At 38.0% G+C, this 27,994-nt stretch overlaps 4 protein-coding genes across 4 annotated transcripts; 3 read left to right on the top strand and 1 right to left on the bottom strand.

Annotated features, from left to right (window-relative positions):
* The first annotated feature begins 541 nt into the window (after nt 1-541).
* On the top strand, nt 542-7,085 carry LOC136243662 (serine/threonine-protein phosphatase PP1-gamma catalytic subunit A). Its single transcript, XM_066035202.1, has 9 exons — nt 542-633; nt 713-783; nt 940-1,071; nt 1,116-1,346; nt 1,890-1,994; nt 2,084-2,155; nt 2,209-2,360; nt 5,418-5,552; nt 6,785-7,085. Exons 2-9 carry the CDS (start codon nt 729-731, stop codon nt 6,884-6,886), a joined length of 984 nt encoding a protein of 327 aa, XP_065891274.1. The 5' UTR covers nt 542-633; nt 713-728; the 3' UTR covers nt 6,887-7,085.
* LOC136243666 (PRKR-interacting protein 1 homolog) lies at nt 7,017-8,798 on the bottom strand. Its single transcript, XM_066035206.1, has 6 exons — nt 8,631-8,798; nt 8,443-8,521; nt 8,189-8,289; nt 8,056-8,141; nt 7,950-8,005; nt 7,017-7,222 (listed from the first exon to the last, which is right to left on the bottom strand). Exons 1-6 carry the CDS (start codon nt 8,745-8,747, stop codon nt 7,083-7,085), a joined length of 579 nt encoding a protein of 192 aa, XP_065891278.1. The 5' UTR covers nt 8,748-8,798; the 3' UTR covers nt 7,017-7,082.
* LOC136243668 (uncharacterized) lies at nt 8,769-16,907 on the top strand. Its single transcript, XM_066035208.1, has 5 exons — nt 8,769-8,840; nt 8,891-9,032; nt 9,240-9,322; nt 16,474-16,632; nt 16,752-16,907. Exons 1-5 carry the CDS (start codon nt 8,800-8,802, stop codon nt 16,858-16,860), a joined length of 534 nt encoding a protein of 177 aa, XP_065891280.1. The 5' UTR covers nt 8,769-8,799; the 3' UTR covers nt 16,861-16,907.
* Nucleotides 16,908-19,330: 2,423 nt separating this feature from the next.
* LOC136243663 (ubiquitin carboxyl-terminal hydrolase 2-like) lies at nt 19,331-27,724 on the top strand. Its single transcript, XM_066035203.1, has 18 exons — nt 19,331-19,448; nt 23,402-23,516; nt 23,580-23,703; nt 23,756-23,845; nt 23,952-24,022; nt 24,079-24,191; nt 24,253-24,330; nt 24,426-24,504; nt 24,711-24,815; nt 25,657-25,780; nt 25,834-25,913; nt 25,997-26,069; nt 26,120-26,142; nt 26,190-26,297; nt 26,356-26,457; nt 26,660-26,768; nt 26,856-26,928; nt 26,983-27,724. The coding sequence occupies exons 2-11, from the start codon at nt 23,408-23,410 to the stop codon at nt 25,907-25,909; spliced, it is 969 nt and encodes a 322-aa protein (XP_065891275.1). The 5' UTR covers nt 19,331-19,448; nt 23,402-23,407; the 3' UTR covers nt 25,910-25,913; nt 25,997-26,069; nt 26,120-26,142; nt 26,190-26,297; nt 26,356-26,457; nt 26,660-26,768; nt 26,856-26,928; nt 26,983-27,724.
* The last annotated feature ends 270 nt before the right edge of the window (nt 27,725-27,994 follow it).

A 27,994-nucleotide genomic window follows, 5' to 3' on the forward strand; every position in this document is an offset into this window, starting at 1 on the left:
AATTAGCTGGATCCGGTCACTCTTTAGATGTTTTTGCCAGAAATATCCTCTAGATCTCTGAGGCTAGGATACTCGGTAGCATCACCTAAGCACTTTCTCAGAGTACTGGAATACAAAATACCCACAATCATTTTACAGATATCTATTACGATGCACAAACAAGCAAACAAAACTCTGGGAAAAATCATACTCTGCATGTTTAATTGCCATTCCGTGTAAAGTGCACTCAAATCTACCAGTTCTGAGTATAAATGCAAACTCTTTTTTCTAATAGTACACATGTACAGTTTAACTTGAAGCACACTATATATTATAAGTTTCTTTTTGTGAAGGCCTGCATCAAGAGCTTCTTCCTATGCAGAAATTTCGTCCACGACCTACCATGGTTGCAATTACTGTCAAAAATCTGAACGATCCACCAAACGCCATCGGCTGCTAACTGCCGAGACTGCTATACAACCCTCGACCATAGATACTGGGTGTAGTATCTATGCCTCGACACAACCACATAACCACGAAGACACAAGTTCTAAAAAATGCACATCTACACTGACCAGTTTACGGACGTAATCCGAGATTTTGAATTCTCAATTTCCTCGGTCGGGGTTGTAGTACTGTCATCTTCTTTGGAAGGTATTTAATGCACTAATGTGTACCAAGGCATAGGAGCCGGTTAATCGAGCCATTTATTAAACTTTGTGTGATTTATTAGTGTTTTGTTGGGGAAAATGTCAGAAGCTGATAAGTTGAATGTTGACAGTATCATCTCGCGATTACTGGAAGGTAGGACTCTCGAAACACCGTCATTTCTTTCTTGACTGTTTAAAGGGTTTTAGTTCGTTGTATTTTGTGGGTCTAAAATCTGCTGCGCTAGCCAAGAATGGCCAGCGCGTGTGGGAGGGTAATCGCAAGTGTCTATCCCTCTTTACCTTATTACAGTGAGAGGTAGTCGACCGGGAAAGAACGTCCAACTAACAGAGGCTGAAGTAAGAGGCTTGTGTCTCAAGACGAGAGAAATATTTTTAAGTCAGCCTATACTCTTGGAATTAGAAGCACCGTTAAAAATATGCGGTAAGTGAAGTGCTCTGTCGTGTTGTTATCAATGTTGTTTACAGGTGACATCCATGGGCAGTACTATGATTTACTAAGGCTATTTGAATATGGCGGTTTCCCCCCAGAGTCAAACTACTTGTTTCTTGGAGACTATGTTGATCGTGGTAAACAATCACTAGAAACAATATGTCTCCTATTAGCCTACAAAATCAAATACCCCGAGAATTTTTTCTTGTTGCGTGGAAATCACGAGTGTGCCAGTATCAACCGAATTTATGGTTTCTACGATGAATGTAAGTTGGTGTTTGTTGATGTTAAGTGTGAATGACAGTTTTTGTAGCAAATTGGATGCCATTTTGTGTTGAGTAGTAAACCGTTTACACATTGGCATGCTGTGTTTTATTTTTATTAAAGCACTCCCACAGCGTTTTGTCAGAGCTGCACTTTGTACAACAGAGCTATTGGATGTTGCCATGGTTCTATATGTGTTCCTTAGCATTCTTCAAGCATATGTGAGGAATGTAGTTTTGGCTTCACTGGATAGTGCAGGATGAAATATATATGATCTAGGGTTTCTGGCATTGTTTCACCAGTGAGCTAGGAAGTTGTCAAGGTGAAATGAAAACTAGCAATTGACACTGCCATAGTTCTGAATTTTAATCTCTCTAAATGATGACCAAATTTAGTTTGATAACTAGAGACACAAATGTAATAAAAACAAATTAACTTAAGGAATGGTCTAACTAGTATTTGGTTTCTTATTCAACCCTATGAATAGCATTATACTGTTATCAACAGTATGGCATACAGTTTATCGTGGATCTTGATATTTGCAGGTAAAAGACGATACAACATTAGGTTGTGGAAAACTTTCACTGATTGCTTCAACTGTTTGCCAGTAGCGGCCATTTTGGATGAAAAGATATTCTGTTGTCATGGCGGTAAGTAAGACATTCATTGTTGAGCAGACTTAACTGGTTATGACATTAAATTAAGTTTTGATCATTATATTTCTTTTGTTATTCTGTAGGTTTGTCACCAGACCTTCAGTCAATGGAACAGATCCGAAGAATCATGAGACCTACAGATGTGCCAGACCAAGGTCAGCATGTAACCATTACCCCTCCACTTTGTCACCTTTTGTGTTTCTAATAGGATTGCTATGCGATCTGCTGTGGGCAGATCCGGACAAAGAGACGATGGGATGGGGAGAAAATGATCGCGGTGTATCATTCACATTTGGACCAGAGATAGTCACTAAATTCCTTCACAAACATGATTTGGACCTAATATGCAGAGCACATCAGGTATACATATATTTATCTTAACTTTGTGACTTTTATGTTCTTATTTGGTAATGTATGGACTAATATAAAACACTGTAATTTGTCCTTCCCTTACACAGAAATTCTGAAGTAAACAAATTTGTTCTATTTAATGCTGCACTATGAGCACAGCAGTTATTTTGGCTGTGCTGTGCACCATCTGTTGCTGATTAGGCTGTTTAGTTACCATATGTGGTAGTGTGTGGTTTAGTTGAGTGTATTGCTTGTGATTTACACAATGATGGTTGTGTAAACAACTTTTGTGTCTAAATAAAGAATTCAAGGTATTTCATTCTTTTATACTTCAAATCGCACAACAGGTTGTAACTAGAGAATTTTGGGCATTTCCTTAATACCACACACATATGGTGTTGATTGTTGGCCTAGTTGATTGGTCACCCTATGACATAGTTTTTAATACCAATATTGAAAACCTTTGTGTTCCTCAATTACACAAGGTGTATGATGTATGGCTTGCTTTGCTGCTGTACACCGTTTTGTGTAGAAAGCTTTCGAAGAGTCTGGGATCTTACTCGGCATGGTGCAACACTTGGTGTTGATACTAAGTTGTTGATATTTCTTTCTTTTTTCTTGGTGATGCGTGATCAATCTCCTCTGATCTGAATTAAGGACACTGGTGTGCAATATATAGAAGTGTACTGTTGATTGTAATGAATCATGAAATCAGAGCAGTGCTAACATGAATGACTACTGTTACATTCCAGTTGACATAATGTAACCAGACACTCTAGTACACACTACACAAACACACTACACTAGGTGTATCCATTGGCATACAGGAAGGATTGATTGTTAATTGTTTTCCTAGTGACACTAGTGGTGTTGTCAAGTGTAATTATCTTCTTGCAATGGTGACACTAACGTGTAACTTTTGGCATGTCTGTTTCTTAGTAGCGATGATTTTATATACAGCAATTCCTATTATGACATATAGTTAGTTCATAAAGTTTTAAGGAAGTTCTTCACCAAGTAGCCATTGAGAATATGCCCCAATGTAGTATCACGGGTTACAGGCACTAATGATTGTTGGCCATGTTTCACCCTGAATGACACGGTGAAGTAATGGTGTAAAGTAAAATTGTGGTTACAATTATGTTTCATAATGTTTGAGACATTGACCACTATAATGAGGTGGTCTAATTAAAGGGGTACCACTAAGTGAGGCTTTACTCAGTTGATCTCAACCAAGTTCTATAAAGTTACATATGTCATTTGTAGGGTCTTTACCTCATGAAAGTAGCTACAATTTTAGGGTCTATTAATTGTAGACTCTGAAAGTAGGCTAAAGGATGAGCTTATATTTTTGAGGTACATACAACATGTACCATTTGTGACCAGATCTACAAGTAATACTGCAAGCCTAAATTATATAGTCTGAAAAACCTGGACATCATCCTTATTTGCCATCTCAAGAAGAGTTCATTCATTGCAGAGCATCAAAGGAGACACGATATGTGAACGGTTGTTTGTTGCATGTCAGAAAGACAGAATTTTTTCTTCACTGATGTCGTGGCAAAGAAAGGAGATGTATACAAAAAAAATCCCCAGCAATGGATTTTCTTATTCATGGCATACATGGTGGTACAATCCTTAACTCTGTATGAGAGGAGGTTGGTCATGCATCACAGCCCTATGACATATTGCTACGTGTGATTGCACAACCAAAATGTGGTACTAATCTAAACTCCTTTTGTGTTTCACTTATCACCTTAAAATTACATCCAGGAATAGTGGTATGTTAGAAGTGTCATTTGACCAAATTTTAGCCTGATAGCTCATTCACAAGTCAAGTCAGATATATACAATTGGATAGGCTATAAGACCCATTTTCAAAGATCCAATCACATTGTGAATGCCTTCGCAAGACGTAGCATTCGTTTCTTAGCTCACACAGCAAAGTGTTGGGTATCAGTATTATTTATTCATACATTAGAATACTTTGTATCTATACTGAGGTGTTGGGGTTGAATGATTTGAACTTTTCTTTGAGGTCATGAGATGTTTGATTCCATGAGTCTGACCCTGTATATCATTGCACATAAATTATGTATATGTTAAACCATTGCTGCGAGTGCTATATGAAAAATAAAGCACGAGGCGAAGCCGAGTGCTGTATTAGCATTGAGGCCAAGCGCCAAGTGCTTTATTTTTCATATAACACAAGCAAGGCAATGCTTTATGGAACTTTCTAGTCGTAGCTTGCAGCCATACACTAGGACTCATAATTAACATGCGTTACACGAATTATTAGCAGCCTGAATGCACACAAACTAGTTTAACAACGTGTAGTTCACCATACTTTAGCTTGGTAGACGTTCATCGTGTGTATTTTGGCAGGTTTTTGTCACAACCCACAATCGATTCTATTGTGACACATGGTTGAACGTGATATCTCCAGGACTTGTCCATTTAGCAATGCTACCTTCTCCCACCCAGCATCGAAGTATTTAGATACATTTATAAAAGCAATCCATTGGTAGAACTCATATTGGCTGGGGTGATTGACCACTTAGCTATCAGCCTTCACCGGCTTGGAGGATTAGTCGTACTGGTGTGAGCGTCGTGGGCTATTATCCTGCACTAGAGTACGTGGGCAACTGTGTTTTATTTCCCACAAAGAGTGCTTTATTGTACCGCAAAGAGTGCTTTATTGTAGGATTAAAGCACTCTTTACAGTGCAATAAAGCACTGTCTACCCTAAAGTGTACTTTATGAACTTTAAAGTACACTTTTTTTTCTTTGATCTTGCACATGCAAACTTACAAAGTCATATGATTAAGTGTCTAGTTCAGTTCCCCTGCACTACTTTTTAGCACTTCAGAGTTGAAGTTGAGTAAAAGGCATTTCCTAATATGCACTAAGACCCTCTATCTAATATAACTGCCTACTGAAAACAAAACACATTCAAAAGTTATGGTATAGTGGTTACGAGTACTTTTAAAGTGAATTGACAGATTGATTTTTGTTTGTATTGCATGTGTCTTCTAGTTTTGTGCAGTGACTAATTTTTCCATTCAGGTTGTGGAAGATGGCTATGAGTTCTTTGCCAAACGTCAACTGGTGACGCTGTTCTCTGCCCCAAACTATTGTGGGGAGTTTGACAATGCTGGGTCAATGATGAGCGTTGATGAAACCTTGATGTGCTCTTTTCAGGTATAGCAGTGTGCTCTAATTAGAATTTGGTTGACTTACAAGTAATTGTGAAAATATGTGATCTCATAAATTGATAAGGTGTAAGTGAATAACTGTTGCCTGCAAAACCATTCTCAAGATAGGACATTTTAGTTGAATGGCACCTTTCACAGGCTTTTAGCACATTATTTAAATATTGCAGTGATTCTTGTTTACTTGTAACTGTCAGGAAGAACGAATTCTTGTCCTCAATTATATTGTCATTAAAGTATATACCTCAACTAATAAATTGTTTATTCTTCAATGTGTGACCACATCCAGCAATGTTGTGAATATGTGAGTATCATAGTACCTGTCTGTTTTGTTTACTGTCAATGATTGGCATGTATAGAGTGTTTGCTATACTCCCATGACTTGATATTGTAAATGTAACTGAATAGTGTTTATACTTGATAGGCTCATGTGCACAAGTGATGCACAACTTACAGGCCATAGCAGTTGTCTCTGTATCAGCACCCACAAGTTTACAAGTGCATAAGATTTAATTTTGACAAAATTCTCGAGCACAATGCTCATTGAGAAATATTCCTTATCATACATACGACATAACATTTTGCAGGAACAGACTCTTAAACTAATATATTAGAATATTACTGGTAGTGGCAAAGAGTCAAAGACATTATAGTAGCATAGATTCAGAATTTTATTGTAGTACTCAGGCTTCATTGATAGGCCAATAATGCATGTAGCCACCTGGTCTCAATAATGCCTTCCACTCTGTTTAATAATGAATTATAAGACTATCATTAGCTACAGGTTACAGTTCAACTAGGCACAGGTTTTTCATATACCGTACAGCGTAATAATTTAATGGGGGAAATTTTTACTCGTCAAAGCTCACGTGACTGGTTAATTAGAATACTGAAGTCAGCACATTCGTCAAAAATTTCCTTGTAAATATTTGACAAGGATGAATTCGTCAAAATTTTCCCCCGTTGATTTATTACACTGTACAGTATAACATCCATGGTTGATAATGTTGTTTTCAGCACAGAAGAGCGACATTAGTGCCTGGTTGATTAAGGGTCTGTTTCAACCTCTAGTCTGTGAGTCCAGTCTGCAGAATACATTACCCAAAATATAGATAATTTACAGACTAATCCTACATCAACTTACAAGCTTATGTGATACATACAACTTTTATGTCTTGTATCCAAATAACGCCCACATTGAAGAAGTTACCGTTATTATAGATACTAAAGCCGGCACAAGCAGAGCGGAGGAAATTCCCATTGGGTAACCAGAGGCCAAACACACCCCCAAGAGGTGGTAACAACAAGAAGGGAAAGAAGTAGAACAGCAAGATGATATGAACCATTTTATTTGCAGCACACGTACACACGCAAACACACTACATCTCCAATACAGATATAATGAGTTTAACATGTGTATAAGTGTGCACCTCTCGTTATTATATTTGCTGTGTATTGTAAGTAATGTATTATATTATATTATGAATGTGTATAACTAAAATATATGTATTGTATAAAGTTAGTGTCCCCCCATGACAAATGATGGCGGTTCATCTTGGTCATCTTCATCTTTTTGCTGTTGTTCAATGTCATTTTCATCATTCTCACTGCTGTTGTCTTCATCTGCAGTGGCTGTTTGTGATTTCTGTGGCTCAGCATCTGTGTGGCATTAGCAATGGTAATTATGTGTGAAAAAGACAAGATTATTAACACACATTCCTAATTTTGCTGTTCATAGAAACTGGCCATGGTGAATTTACCATGTAATTACAAATTGCATGCAAACCTACTTCAAAAGCTGAACAAATTTGAGTAATGACAAGTAAAAGAAACATGATTTACTAGCACAAGTTATGGTAAGACCTACATGCAATGTACTGTGACGCAATTTCTATATGAATAAAAATTTGTTATGGAGTTCTTGGTTCTGTGACCACTTTATTATAAGCTGTTCTATGCATGTGTTTAAAGAAAACGAAAACTATAAAAGTGCTGTCTTCAATAATTCCGCTATGCATGTAGAAAATGGTGATATGTAATATCTCAAGTTTCCCTAACATCTGTTTACAAAAAAAATGATGCAAACTTAAGGAGATGAGTAATGAAATTGTCAAGGAGGAAGGAGCATTCAACAACATTTAAGCAAATTACAGCCTGTGCTCAAGGCATCAGCAACCACCCAAATGGCCAAGCTCACATATAAAGAGACTATTACTATTTGGTCAGTTAACATTGCTAGTACTTGGCCTTTGCAAAGTGCTGTAGTTATGAACGACAGAGCAATGTTATTACTTAGAAAGTAGTAACATTTTTAGCTAGGGTCTAGTAGGTTGCAACAATTCTTCATAGCAATGGTCATTATTGTACTAGACAGAAAATCACTCACCACCACCATCATTCTTGGCTTTCTTCCTAGCTAATTGTCTCTGTTTTTTCTTTTTTCTATGTACAAAACAACAAGGTATTGGTAAAGTTTCTGAGTTATGCCATACCTCTTCTCCCTTTTCTTCGTTGTCTTCTCTTCACATTTGGCTTTATTTGATTCCATTCTCTCCTGAAACTCCTTATCTTTCTCTTCCTAGAATCTGATACTGAAAAAGACAATGAAAATGTCCACTAGCTAACCTTGACTGTTTGTCTTCTTAACCAATCCTGTCTTGCATTCTCTCTTCTCCTCAAGTGACGGTACACATGGAATACTTCACTACCAGCTCCAGCACTAGAACCTAGTATACATGTATCTAAATAATGCCCACCACATTCTGAGGTTGCTTAGCAATATTAATGGTGTGGACAAACATGTACACAAGTGCACTAGTGGTGTGGACACATGTTATAAGTGTGTATTTGGGTATGTGTAGTCTATGTTATTAACCCACCCATATAAAAGCGAACAAAATCTGGTGGCTCCTGTGGTTTCCAATCTTCAGTTCGATCAGGAATTGGTACCGGTTTTTCCTAATGAAGGAAAAGCCAATCTTCACACACAATTTATGCATTCACAATGTCCCATACAACTACACAGTCATCAGTGTAAATTATATAGTGTGGTGTAAATCTACTGAACTGGATTTTCCATCAACTTGTCCAAGCGCATTTTCTGTACATCCGTAGCGTTCCTAGCTATAATCAGCTCCTTTTTCGACACAGCATCTTCCACCAAATCTGGTTCTTCATCGCTCATCGTGACTACAACATGGTAACTTTCGATTGTGGGTTTTGTACTACAGAGCAACATGAGTTCACGTGCGTTGCACCATGGTACGATATTGTACAGGTAAGCGATAGCTTTTCAGTAACTTTGTAATATTGGCGTATATTATGTAGGATGCAACGTTTGGTGCAGGCGGGAATAGTTCCAAGAACTCCAAAGTGGATGGCTGTCGTGGAGGCATTTCCGCCATTGCCTACACCTGTAGTAATTGGTACTAAGACAAAGAAAATAATATATGGAAAAGATCAACGAGAAGTATGAGCTCTGTATGTACATACATGTGTATGGTGCAAGTTAATGCACCATTGATTATACATGGAGACCTGTGGAAATTACATGTGCTTTTCAATTAGAAATTAGTAGTGATTTCTGCCTAGCACAAATGAGACCTAGAATTAATACACTACAGTAATCATTTGACATTGTTAACTTCCTATATATATATATATATATATATATTAGAGGAAAGAATCGCTACCAAGGACTGTCAAACCTGAGGTGTTGTCGTTGTTTGAGGCCTACAACATCAACACTACGTCAAAAAGGTACCGCTTTGTTTATGTGTTATATGTTTGTTAATAAACAGCTTATGTAGCCTATTTACCTAAGCTTAGAGAGCGATCTCAATCTTTCCCCACAAAGTTTGTGTTTGGGTGTAAAATATTGTAGTCCACAAAATCCACAAATATTAGTACAGTGAAACCTTGTTAATTGATCTAATGTAGAGTCTATCACAGAGAAGGTAGGAACATACAATGTACCAATTATTCCAGCATTACTTGAGACATAATGGTTGGAAAAGCATGAAGTATACTGCCAAAATAATGGGTACCACTTTCAGTAATTAAAATATGCACTTAAGAGCAGTAACTTTTGTGGTGATACCTTGACTGCCTGCTCAGCTAGTCTCTTTACTGAGGGAACATTGTATTAGTTTTAGTAGTTTGGTCCTGTGGTATATGGCCACTGGCCTTAATAATGAGGTGGCCCTATTAACGAAAATGTAATAATGGAAAATACATTTGGACTTGCGGGACCTGGCCACTATAGTGAGGTGGCCTCATTACTGAGGTGGCCACTAAGTGAGGTTTCACTGTATCCCACACCTACGAAAATTTCTTGCATTACAAGGTCCTAATTAATTTGCAGACCATGTAATTCCCACAGCTAGCTGTGCATATATGCAAATTGTGTCCAAGTTGTTAAAACCCAAGTCTTTGATATGGATACTCATAAATGATTCAGGGGGGGGGGGGGGGGGCATCCCCCTCCTGAAAATAAGGGGGGGGGGGGGAAGTTGCAGTATAGATTGGCATTGTTATTTTTAGCAGTTTTCATGTTTCTAGTATGAATGTTAGGCTGTTTTTCAAGCCTTCAAATTGCAAAAATCCTACAGTTTCTGGGGCCCAGACCCCCCCTGAAATAATTATATTGTAGGCATACGACAGTCATTCTGTGCCCTACTTGCCCCCCCCCCCCCCCCCCCCCCCAACCCCATAGGTCAGTTCTAGAGTCACCACTGTGGATACTACAACACTATATAAGTTCTTAAAATCTCAGTGCGTGGGAGTGTCAAAGGTAAGGGGCGTGTCTAGTTTATTGCAGTTAGATCATTAAGGGGTATGGTCATGGAGTGCTTGACTGATTGGTTGATTTTTTGATTGATTGATTTAGACTCCTGCATTTGGCTCAAAGCCGTTCTTCCATGCAGGAGCATACATAAAAGTACACATTATTACAACATATGTACACAAATACACACAATATATATTACAATACAGCGACTAATACAACTAAATAATCAATACATTAGTCATCATTACATAAAATAAAACATTAGAAGCAGTAGCAATACCATTTGGCAGTCATTCCACTAGTGTGCAGTGATGTGCTGAAAGCTTATAGTCTACAATGTTCTGGTCGTATATGTCTATTTGACAACCGGGTATGATGATGATGATTAGACCAAGCGCTATTGGTAGAGGTGTCATGTTCCGATTGATATATCTGCTACATAGCACATAAGGAGCAATATCTGACCAGGGATGGAATTGACAACCAGTGAAACTTGTGACACATGGTCAAACTTTTGTAAGGAGGCAGTAATACGCACACCCTAGTTGTACAGACATTGTAAGATGTTATGTAGTTAACATTGTACCCCAAATGGGCAGAGCATAGATTAAGCGAGACAGAACTAGAGAGTCAATTAACATTTTGATAACTTCAGTTGGAAAGGAAGACCGATTAACTATCATCTAGCTGAATAGCTAATCTAACAGGGATGTTACTATTCAGTGTACTGGACTGACATATTTTTGGTTTCTGCACATTCTATGGTTGGATTTATGCTAGTAAGCACCCTTAGGGCACCTGCAGCCCAAATGCTAAAGACGAGCAGTGGGAATATACGAAAACTGTATTCCACTCACTACCTGCAGCATTACTGCACACCAGGGTATATAAGGGCCGTATAGAGCGATAACTTTACGTCGCAAAATCACGTTAAAATGCATAACCGCAACTTCCGCTGGGCAAGATGTGGGGCAAATTCAATGGCGGGGTTCCTTCAAGAGGCTACAGCTTGGCTTCTGGTGATTCATTCAGCATGAAACTTACTCAGGACATAATTAGAACAGAAGTTGAGAAAGACGTTGAAAAATTCTAACTTGGAAGCCAGTAATCACAGCTCAAACTTGAAGTCTATTCAAAATAAACACCTAGTATAAAGGTCCTATTCATTTATAGGCCTGGTCAAAAATTCTGGGAAGGAAATAAAAAGCCCATGCTTTTATAAAAAGAATCAAAATACGTAGAATGTATTATAACACATCTGAGAATAGTGAAACAAATTCCATTGTGGGATCATGTGAACATAGTTCTAATAATGGGACTTTCATATTTTACCCAGATAAAACGGCTGTTTTGGACTCAGCTTGAGAAAGCAATTGTCACTAAACAACACTTCAGTAATATAGGAATGAACAATAATGAACTATTGTACCATGGTGCATGGGCAGATCAAAGGGTTCTACTATGAAAGATATACCACTGGTTGGTAGTTAGACCATGCATGGCTGGCAGTTTAGAACATGCAGTCTTTTAACACCTTAACAAACAAGTGGACAGATAAGCAAATGTATTTAGCTTTTATATAGCACACATGCATGGCTGGCAGTTGAGAACACAGACCAAAGAGGTGTCAATTGTAGTCTATTAACACCTTAAACAAGCAAATTAATGTATTTGGCTTCCCATATTGATATAATAAATCATGTGCATACTGTATTTACACTTGCAAGATAAAATTCGTGCATGCTATAATCCCAAACTAGTGTGCCTGCACACGTGCAATTTAACTATGTGTCTTTCACAAATTCTTCTATATCTAAGCCTTGTAACAATTCATCACCAGCAGGTAAGCTGACAGATGGCTGCATGCTTTGGATGCTCCTTTCTCCAAAGTTGATAGTGAAATTGATTGTTCCACTACCATTACTGTGAATAACCAGGGAGAAGACTAATGGCCTGATGGCACCGGTAGAGCTACCATTACTGTTAACAACTGAAGAGAAGATTGGTTCTGTGATAGCACTAGTATTGCTATAGCTGCTAGTAAACAATATTGGAGGTGAAGCACTGCTGACATTAGTGTTCATCACTCTTTCAACTTCTGCATTAAAATTTTGACTTGAAGTACCAGTAAGTATATTGCTCGCAGCTTGTTTCTAACACTTGATGCCTTTTCATATTGTTGTAGAGCTTTTAGTGATCGGTGTCCAGTGATTTCCTGGATTACTTTCTCTGGGACTTCCTTTTGAAACTGTTCCTGAAGTCCTTAAACTGTGGTTAGTAAATTTACCCTCAGCATTACCTTTACTAAACATTGTTTTCACCATTTCATTTAGATAGTTGACACCTCTGGGTTGTTCAGAATACCTTCAGAAAACTTCACTAGGGACCTACAATAAAACACACTCTGTTGATAGCACTTTGTGGTAGTTTGCTTAGATATAAATCTAACAATGTTACCAAGCAACGTTCCCCAACAGAAACATTCTTGTAAATTGACACTGCTTTATTAGGCATGTCAAGTTGATAAAATCCCCCATTGTGGTTCTTTGATCCATGTTCGGTGTACAAATACATATCAGGATTGGTTTGTCGCTTAAATTGTGAAGGCTTTAAATTACACTATTCTCCTCCTCGTAAACAGCACACCTTTCCAACATAATAGAACACTGCTCTTTGAAGACCGTCAGGTGTTTTCGTAGTAAGAACACCACTTTTCCAAAGGTTGTTTTCATCTTCTGTTGTAATAACCTCAGCTGACTTTACCTTTGTACCAACTCCCTGTGTATGGATTGACTGAAATATAAAATCACATGTGCTGTGTAGCTCTTTAAATCTAAAGTCCTTTCTGTCCAAAAAAATTGGCGGGTTTGTTTGACTCTGTCGAAGATACCTGAGCAGCCCACAGAGAATCTGATAAAGTGTTTTAGGCGGATATGGCTTTCCATCTCCTCTTCTAGCTTCAGACACAAAGTGCTTCAGGCACTTGCACAAAACAACACATTCATGCTCTTTCTCTAGAATATCGCTAGGATATTTTACTTCCGTGCGCTTGTTTCTCTGCTGGATCCATTCATTAAATACCCTAACTGCCCACGAAGTATTCTTAGCGGTATTCTTGGGGATTACACCCCTTGAAAATTTAGTTACTTCTTCTTCAGTAACAGTATTGTTAAAGCGAGACGAAGGTGAGAGTTTCCCTTTTGAAAGTGACAGCCTTTTATCTTGGGTTCTGGAGCATTTTCTGAAGTTCCACAACAGTTGTAGTCCCTTTTCTTGGGTTCTGATGAAGAAAGAGAAGTTCCACAGCAGTTGTAATCAGACATTCCAAGACAAAACGGAGAATTACCAGGACATTGCTTATAGTCTTCAGTCATCTATTCGACCTTACTGGACTTGTTTGAACTCGAGTTGAGTAGCTTCAGTAATGATGTGTTAATTTCGATTCCTTTGATGGTACAAGCCAGTTATACCACGTTTACTTGTATGATATCATACTCGTACTGTGATATAACTAGAACTTGTACATTGATTTGTCTATATAAACATTGTGGGACTCTTCTATTGTACTTTTAAAAGTGCTTGTGCCCACACAGTTTTTGCCAATTATCAGCTGTAACTTCCCCAGCACAGATCAAACTAACCTGCACTATTTATACAAGTACACAGAAAAATTTGGAATTTTCAACTAGGAGCATAGTAGGAATATAACACTTCTTATTGTTTTACTGTGATTTAATATTGTGCACTACTCCAGCTTGTTTCAGTACTTTTTATCGATGTGCTACAGTCCCTACTCTAGATGAAAATTCCAAATTTTTCTGTGTACTTGTTTGTTAACTTATTTTGTAAATAATTATTATGACTGGTGAACCCACGCATACCATATCTGAAATTATGCTGCGCGCCCCAATTATCGTCTGTAAAGTGAAGTATCCATTACGCTTCGTTGTCAGCTATGTTCAACCTGTTACACAGCGTTTCAAATCAAGAACTGTTCGAAAAGCACCTCTGCAATCCACACATATCGAAAGAAATGGTGCCGCACTCCCCCGGGTTATATCAATAATTATCATCTGAAAAGTGAAGTATTCGTTATGCTTCGTTGTCGGCTATGTTCAACCCGTTACACAGCAGTGCGAATCAAGAACTGTTTGAAAAGCGCCTCTGCTATAAAAATAGCCACTATGACAATTACGGACAATTTCCATTACGAAAGGAAGCCATCACGTGCTATCGCCAAATCGACACTTTTCGCTGTCAGCAAAGATGAATGGGACACAAAGGAGGACACTGGTAAGTCCATGAAGAAGGCATTGCATGTACTGCGGTATGCCAAAAGGCACCTGTTGGGCCAAAGCGACGTCGAACAGTGAAAAAATCAAGCCCGTAGCCTTAGCCGTTATCGAGTTACGCTTGTCTGAAGGCATCAGTCAGTCAGTTACTTACTCAGTCAGTAGAAAATTCCGTTAAATAAATAATTTTTAAAATTCCGTAGCAACTTGTTGAAAGCGTTTCGGGTCGATCTGAAAGCTTGTTTGGGCTTAGTTTCACCTAACCAATACTGCGTGATCGTTGTTAGTAACGTTGTGGGACTCTTCTATTGTACTTTTAAAAGTACTTGTGCCCACACAGTTTTTGCCAATTATCAGTTGTAACTTCCCCAGCTCAGATCAAACTAACCTGCACTATTTATATATCTGTTATACTACTGTCTTCCTTGCTCCTGACAACATGGTTTCATTTAGAAAGACAGTCTCAACAAACCTGAGGTGAAGTAAACTTGTGCTCCATTATCCAATAGCACGTGTACATTTTCTGCCCCGCAGAAGTGACTACTGTGACATCAGGTGTTACCTCTCTATAGTGGCATAATGAAAAGTAACGAAATTATTAAGAGACAGTTTTCGCATATTCCACTGTTCATCTTCAGCATTTAGAAGTGGGCTACAGGTGCCCTAACGGTGCTTACTAGCAAGACTCCATAAATCCAACCATAGAATGTGCAAAAACCAAAAATAAGTCAGTCCAGTAGTCCATTCCAGTGTTCCAGTTCAGTATTCCAGTCCAATGAATAGTAATGCCCAATTTAATAATAGCTAACCTAGTCAATCAACTATGTTTCAGCTATCTATTTATCTATATTTTGCAGATAGCTGAAACATGGTCTGACCATTAAAGTATACTGTCAAAGATGACCCCAATTATTTCTGACTGTCCACCATATGCGAAGGTGGTGAAGAATACAAATAAACAAACATCTGGTGGTGAAGAAGGAGGCAACTTAGATCTGGACCAAAACTACATTTCTAAACATTAATTATAAGCTGCATTTTGCTTTCCTTAATCCAAACTACAAATTGAGACAAATCACTTAACATATTCTACTGGACAACAGCTTGAGTGATTCCTGAGCAAATAAAAAGCTGTATCATTGGCAAACTGAAGCAAGTAATTTGTGCTGACATCTTATTCACATAGCCTACACCAAGAACAATAAGGGACCCAAAGCATAGTCTCGTGTTGCCAAACCAATACGTGCCAGGTGCTTATCGATATCCTGATTATAAGCGCCGGCTGTATTTGGTCTGGTGACATTACGACCCATTACCAGTTCAGTAGCGCAGCATATGGTGCACAAGCAATTAGTATAAATGGCATGCGTATTCGTGGGGTTTACCTCTGTTTGGTCTGGCAACGCGAGACTACCCAAAAGGACCCAAAGCACTGGTCAGAAAGCAGTTGCTTTGTTACTCGTTAGTATGCCTTTATGCCACAATACAGCACTATTCATGTTGTAAATTTGTGAGAATATAGTTTTGCTGAAATTTATTGGTACAGTAAAACCAAAATAGCCATCTTTTGGGACCAAAGAATGTGACCTCATATTTAGGTGGTTTTTAATAACATATTTGTGTACAAGTAAATCTTATACCTACTTATCATGCTCACTATAAAGAGGTGGTCTTATTTAAGGAGAGTGCATATGCTTTCATTGTGGTGTTACAATGTAACTGATACACTCCCCAGCATTGTTAGTTAGTTTGACTGCCATTTTATTTTCTGTTGCATAACCACATGCTACTTCAGTGTTTCAATATCTATAATTTCCTTTGTTGTCTAGCAACTGTCTTCTGGATGATGTGACCAAAGATGGTCAAACAACTAAAGGTGATGATCGTTTGATAAGCTCTGTTGCAAGGGAGGCTGTTTCAAAGGAAGAACAATTAGACCATGCTGATATGGTGCAAATGTTGAATGATCTGCAGAGTTTTACTAAGAGGTACAATATATGTATATGGTGTATTGTGTATGGTGGGTGAGGTGCACACGTTTATTTGTATGGCAAAACGTGTGTAGTATATCTGTTGTGTGTAAGGTGATATGCCTTTTTTTTGTCAGGAATGAACAGGAGGAGAAAGACACAAGTGATCCTTTACTTGAAGAGGAAGCGAGTACCATTCAAGATTCCTCCACAGAACAACCTACCAACACACTAATAATGACATGATTACTTAGTACCTCTGAATAGCTGATCACAGTGTTTGTAATTGACAACTCAGTGAGAAAACAGTGGAATCTGGTAAAGGTGGTCACCTTGGACCAAAGGTTGCCGGCTGCTTTAGATTTGTGTATAAATTTCTCTTGGCCTTTATAGAGAGGTGGCCTTTCTATACATGTGACTGTTAAGACAGGTTCCCACTCTATGTACATGATAACCTAGTTGTAGTCAAACACAAGTCTAGTTGAGGCATGCATTGGTTAGTAAATATTGGGTGAGTTGCTCCTTTCCTGAAAGCTTTGTAGATGCGAGAAGAGAATATAAGAAGAATCCAACCAGCTTAGTGGAAATTCTCTTTTCCTAATTACTGATGATTGCTGCGTTTTTTGCTATTAGTTGTACAAATTTCACTTTATCCATGCAAAAGCAGCCAAGCTGTTGAAAATCCAAGGGGAATCCAAAATAATGTTAATGCCAATCAATTTAATTAATGACTGTCCATCAGTAACTTTTAATTGTAGTTATTTCTTGGCCACCACTATTGATTTCACAACTTTTCACCCAGCCTTTGAAGGATGCATCCTTTCTTACAATTGTTACTGCATTGCATTTGTACTACTCTAATACAGTGCACATTTTGTTGAGGACATATATAGATTTTCCATTAATATAGCTATTGACCATGTTTTAAACTAGAACTTATTTTTTGTAAGATTAATAGCTGACAAGATTGATTCAGTTGGAAGATAGGTCCCTGATTCAAATTCTGAACAATGTGCATCTCTGCTACTTTATGACTGTTGTATTAGAGTATTTTGACCATGCAATTTTACACCCTTGTAACTCTGTCAACAATGTAACAAATCACCTGAACATGTAATGTTGTAGCCTTTGATTCAGCTGTATGTAACTAACATATTACCTAATAGTATAGTCATGCCACACAAGATATTGCATAAGGAGGGTATGGCAGTGATACACCATGCACACACATATGAAAAACAAAACCATTGTGATTCATAATTGACTCTCTTTTTCAGCAGAACTTCAAATGTTGTATGGAACTATATTTTTTTTGAAACTAGGTTGCTAAGTACATTACTTTTGTTAATTGTGTTAAATCCTTTTTCCTGAACATGGCTATTAGCTATGCAATAATAATAAAGCGACTGGAGTCAGTACAATTGAGTGATGTTTATAAAATTCACTCATTATATACCTGTGATACCAGATCAACTGGTCCAGCTATAGTTAGACAATCAAGTATATACTTAGTTGGTAACATATAAAAGGCATTTCTGTTTGGTGTGTGGTAGTTAAACTACACATGGAACATTGTGTCATGGGAACCTGATATTAACCCATTAGTATTTCTGGCATTGAACCATACACCTAACTCTGTGAACCTTCAGAAAAATGACTAAAATTAATAGCTGGATTTTTTTTTGTGTGTGTAATCACTGAGGCAATCACAACTGCATGTATAGGTGTAGTCATGTAGTCTACTGTTATAGTCTACAGCCTCATAGCTAGTTACATATATACATCAAAGTAATTTCTGCGACCGGAGAGTATCATTGGAAACATGCTATAGTCATGACTAATGCACAATAATTATACTATGTGATCCTTGGTACACCACTAGTGACATTAACTGGAAGCCTAGTACTAACTGGAATTACTGGATCACAGTCCGGCAGAGTGTAATTTCGATCAGTTGATTATTTGTGCACATGCATATTATGCTCTCTTTACAGAATCCTCAATACATTCTAACAGAACAATCAAGTATTACGTAATAAATATAGTCATAACGAGTAATAAAACGTCACTTTTAGCGTCCGCGTTTTGCCGACGGTTTGGTGCTACTTGCTACTGTTATTATTTGAGAGTTTCAACGTTTTCATTGCAACAATGTTTCGTAATCCAAGTGGATTATACTATAACAACTTCTGCTCCCCCATTTATCCATTGGGAGCGAGTAGATTGCTGATTTCAGTTGGTAACTTGATCGCGTCCCCCCGATGTCAAGCCGGAGGAAAGACCAACCATTCCAAGACGAGCCGGACCTACAAAGGGAGCGAAACAAACACTGATAATAAACCGAAAAGAGCATCCTCCTTGGTGTCTAAGATGAAGAAGAAAGTTAGTAACTATAGAAGCAGCCTCGGGGGGAGGGGTAGGGCTGGCTGCAAGTTGTGTTAGAATGTTATGTCACAGATTAAAGCTTTTATTGGTTATAACACAAATAACAAATACATAGCTAGTTAGATTTAAAGCATAGGAATAGCATAGATAATAGGTGGATCTTGCTTGCCGGTTACGTCACTTTAGCATAATATTATAGTAGTCACGCGATCAGCTGTAGCTATAGTAACCTCCAACTAGCCTCCAGCAAATAACCGTCTGCTACACGCAGGCTAGTGATCTCGACAACAATATAGCTAGCTCCTTTAGCTAGTTAAGTTTGCTACTTCCGTTTTACGTATCCCGCTTGTATATCGCAGATTGTTAACGTGTGTCGTGGTTTCTGGAGGATAGAGAAGAAGCGAAAACATCCCCAGCACTCAACTGGATTGCGAAATCTTGGGAACACCGTAAGTGTGTGTGTGTGTGTGTGTGTGTGTGTGTGTGTGTGTGTGTGTGTGTGTGTGTGTGTGTGTGTGTGTGTGTGTGTGTGTGTGTGTGTGTGTGTGTGTGTGTGTGTGTGTGTGTGTGTGTGTGTGTGTGTGTGTGTGTGTGTGTGTGTGTGTGTGTGTGTGTGTGTGTGTGTGTGTGTGTGTGTGTGTGTGTGTGTGTGTGTGTGTGTGTGTGTGTGTGTGTGTGTGTGTGTGTGTGTGTGTGTGTGTGTGTGTGTGTGTGTGTGTGTGTGTGTGTGTGTGTGTGTGTGTGTGTGTGTGTGTGTGTGTGTGTGTGTGTGTGTGTGTGTGTGTGTGTGTGTGTGTGTGTGTGTGTGTGTGTGTGTGTGTGTGTGTGTGTGTGTGTGTGTGTGTGTGTGTGTGTGTGTGTGTGTGTGTGTGTGTGTGTGTGTGTGTGTGTGTGTGTGTGTGTGTGTGTGTGTGTGTGTGTGTGTGTGTGTGTGTGTGTGTGTGTGTGTGTGTGTGTGTGTGTGTGTGTGTGTGTGTGTGTGTGTGTGTGTGTGTGTGTGTGTGTGTGTGTGTGTGTGTGTGTATACTCATATGTGTGTGCAGCATGCATGTGGGAAGTATGTACACATGTACTTGCTAATGAAGTTCCAAGGTTGACACTTGATGAAACTATTGTAATTCAAAACTTTACTCACATAATATTTTCAGCTGTTTAAATGGAGGCCTGGTATCTTTTGAATGTAAAGTAGGGCCATTGCTATAATGCCTAGTAGGGATTTTCCCTCAGTGCTACCATCATCTCTTGTTTCACTACTTTAATCGCTGGAGCCCTACTTCATTTATTTTTTATTGCACTAGTTTATTAACTTTTTTGGCTATAAAATACACTGTTGTTGTGACTGCTGTATTAGAGTATCTTGATCTCGCCACTAAGCTACACAATAAATCAAGCTGGGGGCGTGGTACAATACCTTGAAGATAAAAGAAATAACAAAGTGCAGAAAGTATAGACATTTATTGGAACCACAAAAGGCACATCCTACCCATGAATTTGTTGTTGTGTCATAAAATGGTGGTTGTGCACTGCTTCATTTGGCCTCTAGCCTTGTGACTGTGATCAGGCAGCCAGTGAGGGTAGGCAGGCAGGCCTTATGTGGGTTTTGACAATGTTTAAAATTCTATATCCAAACGCCTATAAGTTTTTTCTTGTTTTTTAACGCTGTATGAAAAAGTTGAATAGAGTATGACTATTCTGTGAAGGTTCACGTATGATTTTTCTATGATGGTTTTTAGATGTGGCATTTTTAGCGGTGTGCATCACTTTAGGGGGAACCCTACTAAACAGTACTATATATCATACTGTTTGATAATGGATTGGAAACGTGATCAGTTCACATTCACCTGAGCTTCAACCAAATAATAGATTGGTAATATCAAAGAGGCTGGTGAACATGTGTTCACTCCCAATGGTTTAGTACTGGAACAAGCATTGTTTATTGTAACATATTTGTGCGCCTAAATCGTCTATACTAAATGTATGGAAATTGTCTATATTACTGTAAATGTATGGGATATTTTTAAAAGCCTCATAACTCACTTGTTCTTGCCCATATCAAAGCACTTTTTTGATGAACAGTTCTTGCATTTAAAGGGCTTCACAGCACTACTAGCACCTGGCCCATGCAACAAGAGCTATTAACAAGAAACGAAGACTTATGTGACCAGTGTTGGGAGTAACATTTACTTTTGTGGTAATTAAGTAATATAATGAAATACGCTATAAAAACGGGTAATATAACTCAAGTTACTTTACTTACAAATGTAATACGTTACCTAAGTAATATAGTTACTGTAACAAGTCTAGTATTAAAAAATATTATTACTACAAGTAACGAAGTTACTGATCTCGTTAGTTATCCTCTGGCCACAATGAAGTAACGGAGCCTACTGAATGAAGCTTATTCACCAGCTTCTTACTTATAACCAAGATTTGCATGTTGTCCAACAACGCAATTATGTCACATGATAAGGTGGTAGTTTCATACGTGACAGCTTAAGGCTCTGGACACAAAGTAATATAATATGTAATATTATTGTAGTTACTTTATTTTATGGGTAATATGTAACTGTAACTAAATAGTTCAGTTGCAAGTAATATGTAACTAGTTACCTTTACAAAGTAACTTGCCCAACACTGAATGTGACTATAGTTTATGATTACGGACTTGATATGGTCATGTGACAACATTTATGGGGTGCAGGTATGTTTTCAATAAGTAGTATTTTCAATAAGTAGTATTACATTTTGTCGAGTTCACCTCTGATTTTTTTGAAAATGGAATTCTTGTTTGCTTGACTTGATGTTACATTTGCATTCTTGAACATCTGTTTAGCACGTAACCCTATAGATTTTCTTTTGTAAAGCCAGGAAAGTTGCCACAAAAGATTCTGTCAAGTAGCCATTCTTTAGCCTACTTTAAGTAATTGTTGTACCGAGCTAAAATACAGTATTCATGTGCACTCATTATGACGTGGCTAAGCTGTTTAGTATATCTTGAGCTTTGTAGGTTTTATGCCCTCTATACACCGAACTTTCCACACTACCTTTTAAACACAAACTCAGTTACACCTTTAGTTGTACAAAATGACTAACCTTCATTCATAGGTAAATCCCTTAGTAATAATTAATTTTATAAACTTATAATAACAGTTTTGACTTCAAAGAACTGGGGAAACCTAGTGTTATTTGGGGAAACAAATTCCAACTCTCCATGTCTCCAGGAGCTTGTAAGTGCCGAAGGCGCAAGCTCCTGATGTCTCATATAATGGGTGGAGACTTTTAGGTGCCCACGTTTTTTTCCCTGCGAGACATGGTACAGCTCCCCCAGGAGAATTTGCCAACACTGATTTATAGGCTGCATATCTTTGTGCATTCATGCATGTGTTTAGTGTATGTGTGTGTGCATGTATGTTGCCTCAGTCAATTGTGGTTGGAGCATAACTTTGTAGTCACAAAGTTTCAGGATCAGTTTCTGGTTGTGACCAACTTTTGTTGGTTTCTTGAGCAAGAAACAGATTGTGTTGCTGTAATCTACCCATGCAGTTGTATTAAGGTTATTGGTGTTGACTCTGGATGAATATGTATTGTCTTGTAAAGGAATCAGATAGATTTCTGACTCCTCCACCTCCACTACACTTAGTACAGCCTCTTGTCTCCAGCCCCAGAAGGATTTTTTGCACTGAATTCCTAAAATTTAAGTAATTCACATTGTTCTTTTGGGGATGACTTGTCACTGCATGCTGTTGAACTCGCTGAGGATGTTGTATATATCAGTGAGCATTCCTGAATGGCGATGTGTAAACATGAGCTGTTCTTGCCAAGTTACAAGTGAATCAACATGGATGAAATGTAATTTTTTTTGCTAATCTGTGTGAAGCGCACACAAATTGAAACAAGTATAAGGAAAATTATGATTTTTGGATCATTACAATAAAAGATGTTCAAACAAGGAGGATCATTACCAGAAATCCATGCTGGTTTATTGCTAACTAGAGTACTTGTGGCTTGCTCCCAGGGACTAGTGGGTTTGCATCAGTTGGTCATACTGTTCCATGATTGGTGAATACATGCATCTGTCATGCAAAAAGACAAGATTGCGCTCTGTAAATTCTTAATCTAGACATGAATAGCTTGTATTTTCCAACAGCCTAAAGTTTAAAATAATTTCTGCAACTGGACACAGAATACTCTAATAAAGTAATCACAGATTATTGTAGTATTTTTGACCACAATGGGGAAGCTTAAGCAATAAAGTATTGAGGAATTCAGACAACAGGTTATAGAGAGGAATTATGAAATATTGTACCACCCACAAGTTAAGAGGCAGAGGTGCAAACCTGTACCTGTAAAGACCATGTGTATGCAGTATGTTTAACATGATTATGTGCACTTGTGTATACAGTGCTACATGAACAGTATACTACAATGCCTTTCTGCAACTGAGCATCTCCACAACCTTGACCAACAGTGTATTTACGTATCCCCAACATCCTGTTATGATGGAGATCTCTTAACATGTAAGTGTTGGTAAAGTGGTAAATGTATTAGATGCATTAATGATGTAACTTTATTTCTTTTAGCATTTGTTTCATTAATGCTGGAGATGCGGGAGGGAGTTAAGGTAGGGAATTCCTTCCCCTCTGCAGCACCAATGGAACTGAGACAAGTCGTTTCTGGTACAAGATCAGAATATGCGTTAAACCTGTAAGGATAATAATTGTGTACGGTTGAGTGACTTACTAACTGTTGTGAATAGCCAACAAGATGCTCATGACTTTTTCACATTTTTAATCGACGGGCTGAACACAGAAACTAATAGAGGAGATTTGTTTGCTGAAGTGGCAAAGTTAGGAACTGTAATGTATTATGTGTTTCAAACATTTTATTATGAATTTTCACACAAACATCTTAGCTATGTTGTGAGTAATATTTGATACTTACCATATACACAGCTATTGTTCAGCTACATCCATCCATGAAGCATGGACGTTATGTAAGAAGCAAAACGATAGTCCATTTGCTGGTTAGTAAATGAAATGAGACTAGTGTAATGATGTTATTGTACTGACTGCACTACAGATGTGTTCTGTGGCATGATGCAGGACTTCAGATTGTGTGGAAATGATGTGAACCACACAAAGACGTCGTTTGAAGTATTTAATAGTATACATGTTCCCATCCCTAAGGATGAGGTGAGCTATTTAACATTATAATTATTATAAACGATGTTATGATATTATGACTACTACACAGGGTAGTGTGGTTCACTTGGAGTCTTGTATCTCAGCATTATTTAATACTGAGGTACTGGAAGATGCCCAGAACTTATTGGTAAGGTTTTTAATCAAACATTGTGCTTGTTTGCGTTAATTGTGAAAATGACGGATGTAGAAAGTTTAATGTGATGTTTGTCCTTCTCAATGTAGAGATGTGATGGATGTAATGAAAAAGTCATGAGCATCAAATACACTCGCATTGTAACAATGCCAAAAGTTTTGGTCATTAGTAAGTATTATTTGTGTCTGTAGTGTGTGTGTTTGTGTCTGTGTGTGCATGTGCGTGCATGTGAGTGTGTGTGTGTAGTGCGTATATGTACGTATGTATGTGTGTACAGTTTATGTGTAGTGTGCGTACTCATGTACGTGTATATTTGGTGTGGCAAGTTGGGTAGCTGTTGGCTGTTGTTATTATAGTGATGATTATATTTGTAGATTTGAAGAGGTTTACGTATAATAATGGATCCTTCCAGAAGATCCATTCAGAGATCTCCATCCCCAACAGGTTGACATTTAGAAGACACCAGATTGAACAACCAGGTACATAGATAGTATAATATATGGTTGTTCTACATGTTTCATTAGCAGAGCTCGAATTTAGGTATATGGGGTATACAAAGTATACCTTGTAATTTTTTCTGGTAATAGTATACCTTGTTGACTGCTTGGGAAGTTGCAGCAGTTAAAAAGTATAATGCAAAACTCATAAAACAGATTTTTATGCAGTTACTATCATTGATGAAAAAGTGAGAGCTATCTCAAACTATCCCAACAGTGTATGTAAGAATACAGGATCTGGTCGCAGATCGATTTACTCGAATAGAATAGTCATACATACATTCTAATAGAACAGTCAAGTAATAATTTTAAAGATATATAGGGGTCTTCCACACACATCCAATTCTATGAACTTGAAAAGCCATAACTTAGTGATAAAGAAACACATTAACCTGAAATTCTCTAAGCTATGTTGGTGCTCACTACTAACTAAATTTCAGCCTTTTTCAATTTGAAGTTATGATTTGTCAAAGTTGGCAAATTGGACGTGTGTCATGTTATCTACTAACCTCCAGCATCCAAGAGCTAGAAGTGAGACTGCTAGTTGTGGCCAAATACCGACTTTGTTGGGCATAAGGAATATAATAATCTTTGCTTAGGGCTTGTAAGATGTTGCCATTAAATATTGCAACCTGATGACTTAAAACTCTGATGGTTAAAATCACAACGCTTGAAGTGTTAGCTAACTTACCCCCCCCTCCCCATTCTTCATACTGACACCTTCATGTTATTTTACAATTCGAGCTCTGTGAACCATTAGTTTGTAGCGTGCAGTTAGACTAAAAATAGTTCAGTTTATCAATTGTGTTCATTCTATTTGTAGAGGAGTTGGTGCAATCCTTCAAACTATATGCCATCTGCTACCATCTAGGAGACTCCCCATTCAGTGGTCACTATGTGGCTGACTGCAAATGGGGCAATGTGTGGTACAGGTTCAATGATGAAACGTATGACAACAGACATCCTGTGTGGATTAGTGTGTAACTGGGTGTTGTTTTAGTGTAACCATTGTACCATCTCCATGCGAGTCATCCAACAAAGATGGCTATATAGTTTTCTATCATCAAGTAGAATAGGAAGGTTAGTATGTGGTAGTGTGATATTTGCATGTGTATAATTGGATAACTATAATACAAGTATTATGTGATTGTGTTGTGCCATAGGATTGCAAGGAGTTGGGATGGTACTATCTACACGTACATACACTGTTAGTAGTGGCCACCATAATACCATCAAGTGAGCTACAATTAGTTAACTCACAACATATACTAATGTAAATGATGCAGGTCAGTTTCCATGAGGTGGTGTGGTAAGTGAATTTGCATCAGATAGATTATGTGTAGATTATTTGTGTAGTGTTGAGTAGCTTTTCCTGGCTACACAGGAGGTGTGTCAGTGTGCTGCAGGACTGGTGCCCCTCCCAGTTGGTCACGCCCTGCCATGATGTAGTGTAGTTAAGAGAGGGTAAGACATTTGACATGTTAATTGGTGTACTATTGAAGCAATTTCCCATCGGAGGTAGATGTGCTGTTTGATGATGTAATGTGATGAGCTGTATATGTATGGAATTTTACACGGAGCTGGGGATCCCTTACCTGTGTAGTTGGCTATGAATAGAAGTTATGTGAGTATACATTACACAGAAATTTCTTACACATACATACATCAAACATAGTATTGCACTTGCTCAACACTCATGTGAGCATTGCTTGTCTACTGTTCCACTTAAAAATTAAGTAAGTCCACTTGAGACTTTAAAAAACTGTGTGCAAGTGTGACATTGCATTTGAACAGTCCTGTATATTACTTAATATGTACATACATAGATTCTGGAGGCTGTTTGCTGACATACAATGATACAACGTTTGCTAGCAAGTGTGACTATTTCACCATCAATTGGGACCCTACCATATCTACCAGTCTGCCATTGAATGTGTAAGTACATGCATGTTGAGCATCATTGGATAACTAGTCAGTTCTCTTCCTAGTGCGGAAAAGTCACCATGTATTATGTCCTTATAGGTTGTGTAAAATATGTCAGAAACATCAACAAGTTGGTAAACAGCTTGAAATATGGAGACTTCCGCCAGTACTAGTCAGTTACAAATCTGGATGTGTGTGTTTCATTAGTGAAGTGTTCATTGTGTAGATTGTACATCTAAAGGGATCAGTTTCAGTTTGTCAAGGATCAATTGCAAGTCACACCTAGGATGTCTCTGATGGCATCCTGGTGGAAAAAAGTTTGATGAATTAAAGGACAATTCGCCAAATTTGTCAATATTTTATACAAAGTTTTCTACTCTACAATATAAAGAACTGTTAATAGGTGATCAGTGATTGGTGTCGATAATGTCAAAGTTTTCTTCCAAGTCATGATCAAGTCAGACCTTGTGGCAGTGCAGTAATACATCACCTTTTCTGACGCATTTAACCCACTAACATATCAGTACAGTGAATATAATTCTACAGAAATCTTACCATGGTTCCCAGTGTAGCACACCAAGCATACCAAAATGTGTTAAAATGATGATATTACCATCTCGTGCATCAACCGATAGCATGCATAATTTGTTACTTCAGAATGAAAGAAATTATAGTGCTTGTCAAGAGAAATGAACTTGGAAGATAGTGCAGGAGATGAACAGTTGATGTTAAATGAAAGCCAATAATTACACAGGGGGTAGCCTGTTATGGATGACACAGAAGAGTGAAGTAGTACCACCACCAGCTGGCAGTAACACCGTGTTCAAGATTCTGATCTTCCACAGAATGCAGACTACAACAGAAAATGCTTCAGTTCCATTGCTAGACTAAAGTCACCAACTTCATGCTATATACACATATACATACGTAACTATATTTATTATAATGATACTACTGAATATTTGAAACTGTATAATAACTACATCTATTAAATCAGCTTAGCTGAACCTGATAATTTACATTAACTAGACCAACTCTTCCTTTCTGAAGTGAGGTACAATATCTTCTGTACAAACAATAATTTGACAAGGTAACTAGAGTCTGTCAGCTTTTACACTGTCTGGCTTCAGAAAGCAGGCTTTCTAGCTCTTTTACACTGTCTGGCTCTGGTTTCTGCCTTGTTATAAGTGGCTACTTACAGTTGAAACATACTTTGACTGTTTTATTAGAGTGGTTGA

This window comes from Dysidea avara, chromosome 13 (genome assembly GCF_963678975.1).
Source record: "Dysidea avara chromosome 13, odDysAvar1.4, whole genome shotgun sequence".
Lineage (NCBI taxonomy): Eukaryota > Metazoa > Porifera > Demospongiae > Dictyoceratida > Dysideidae > Dysidea > Dysidea avara.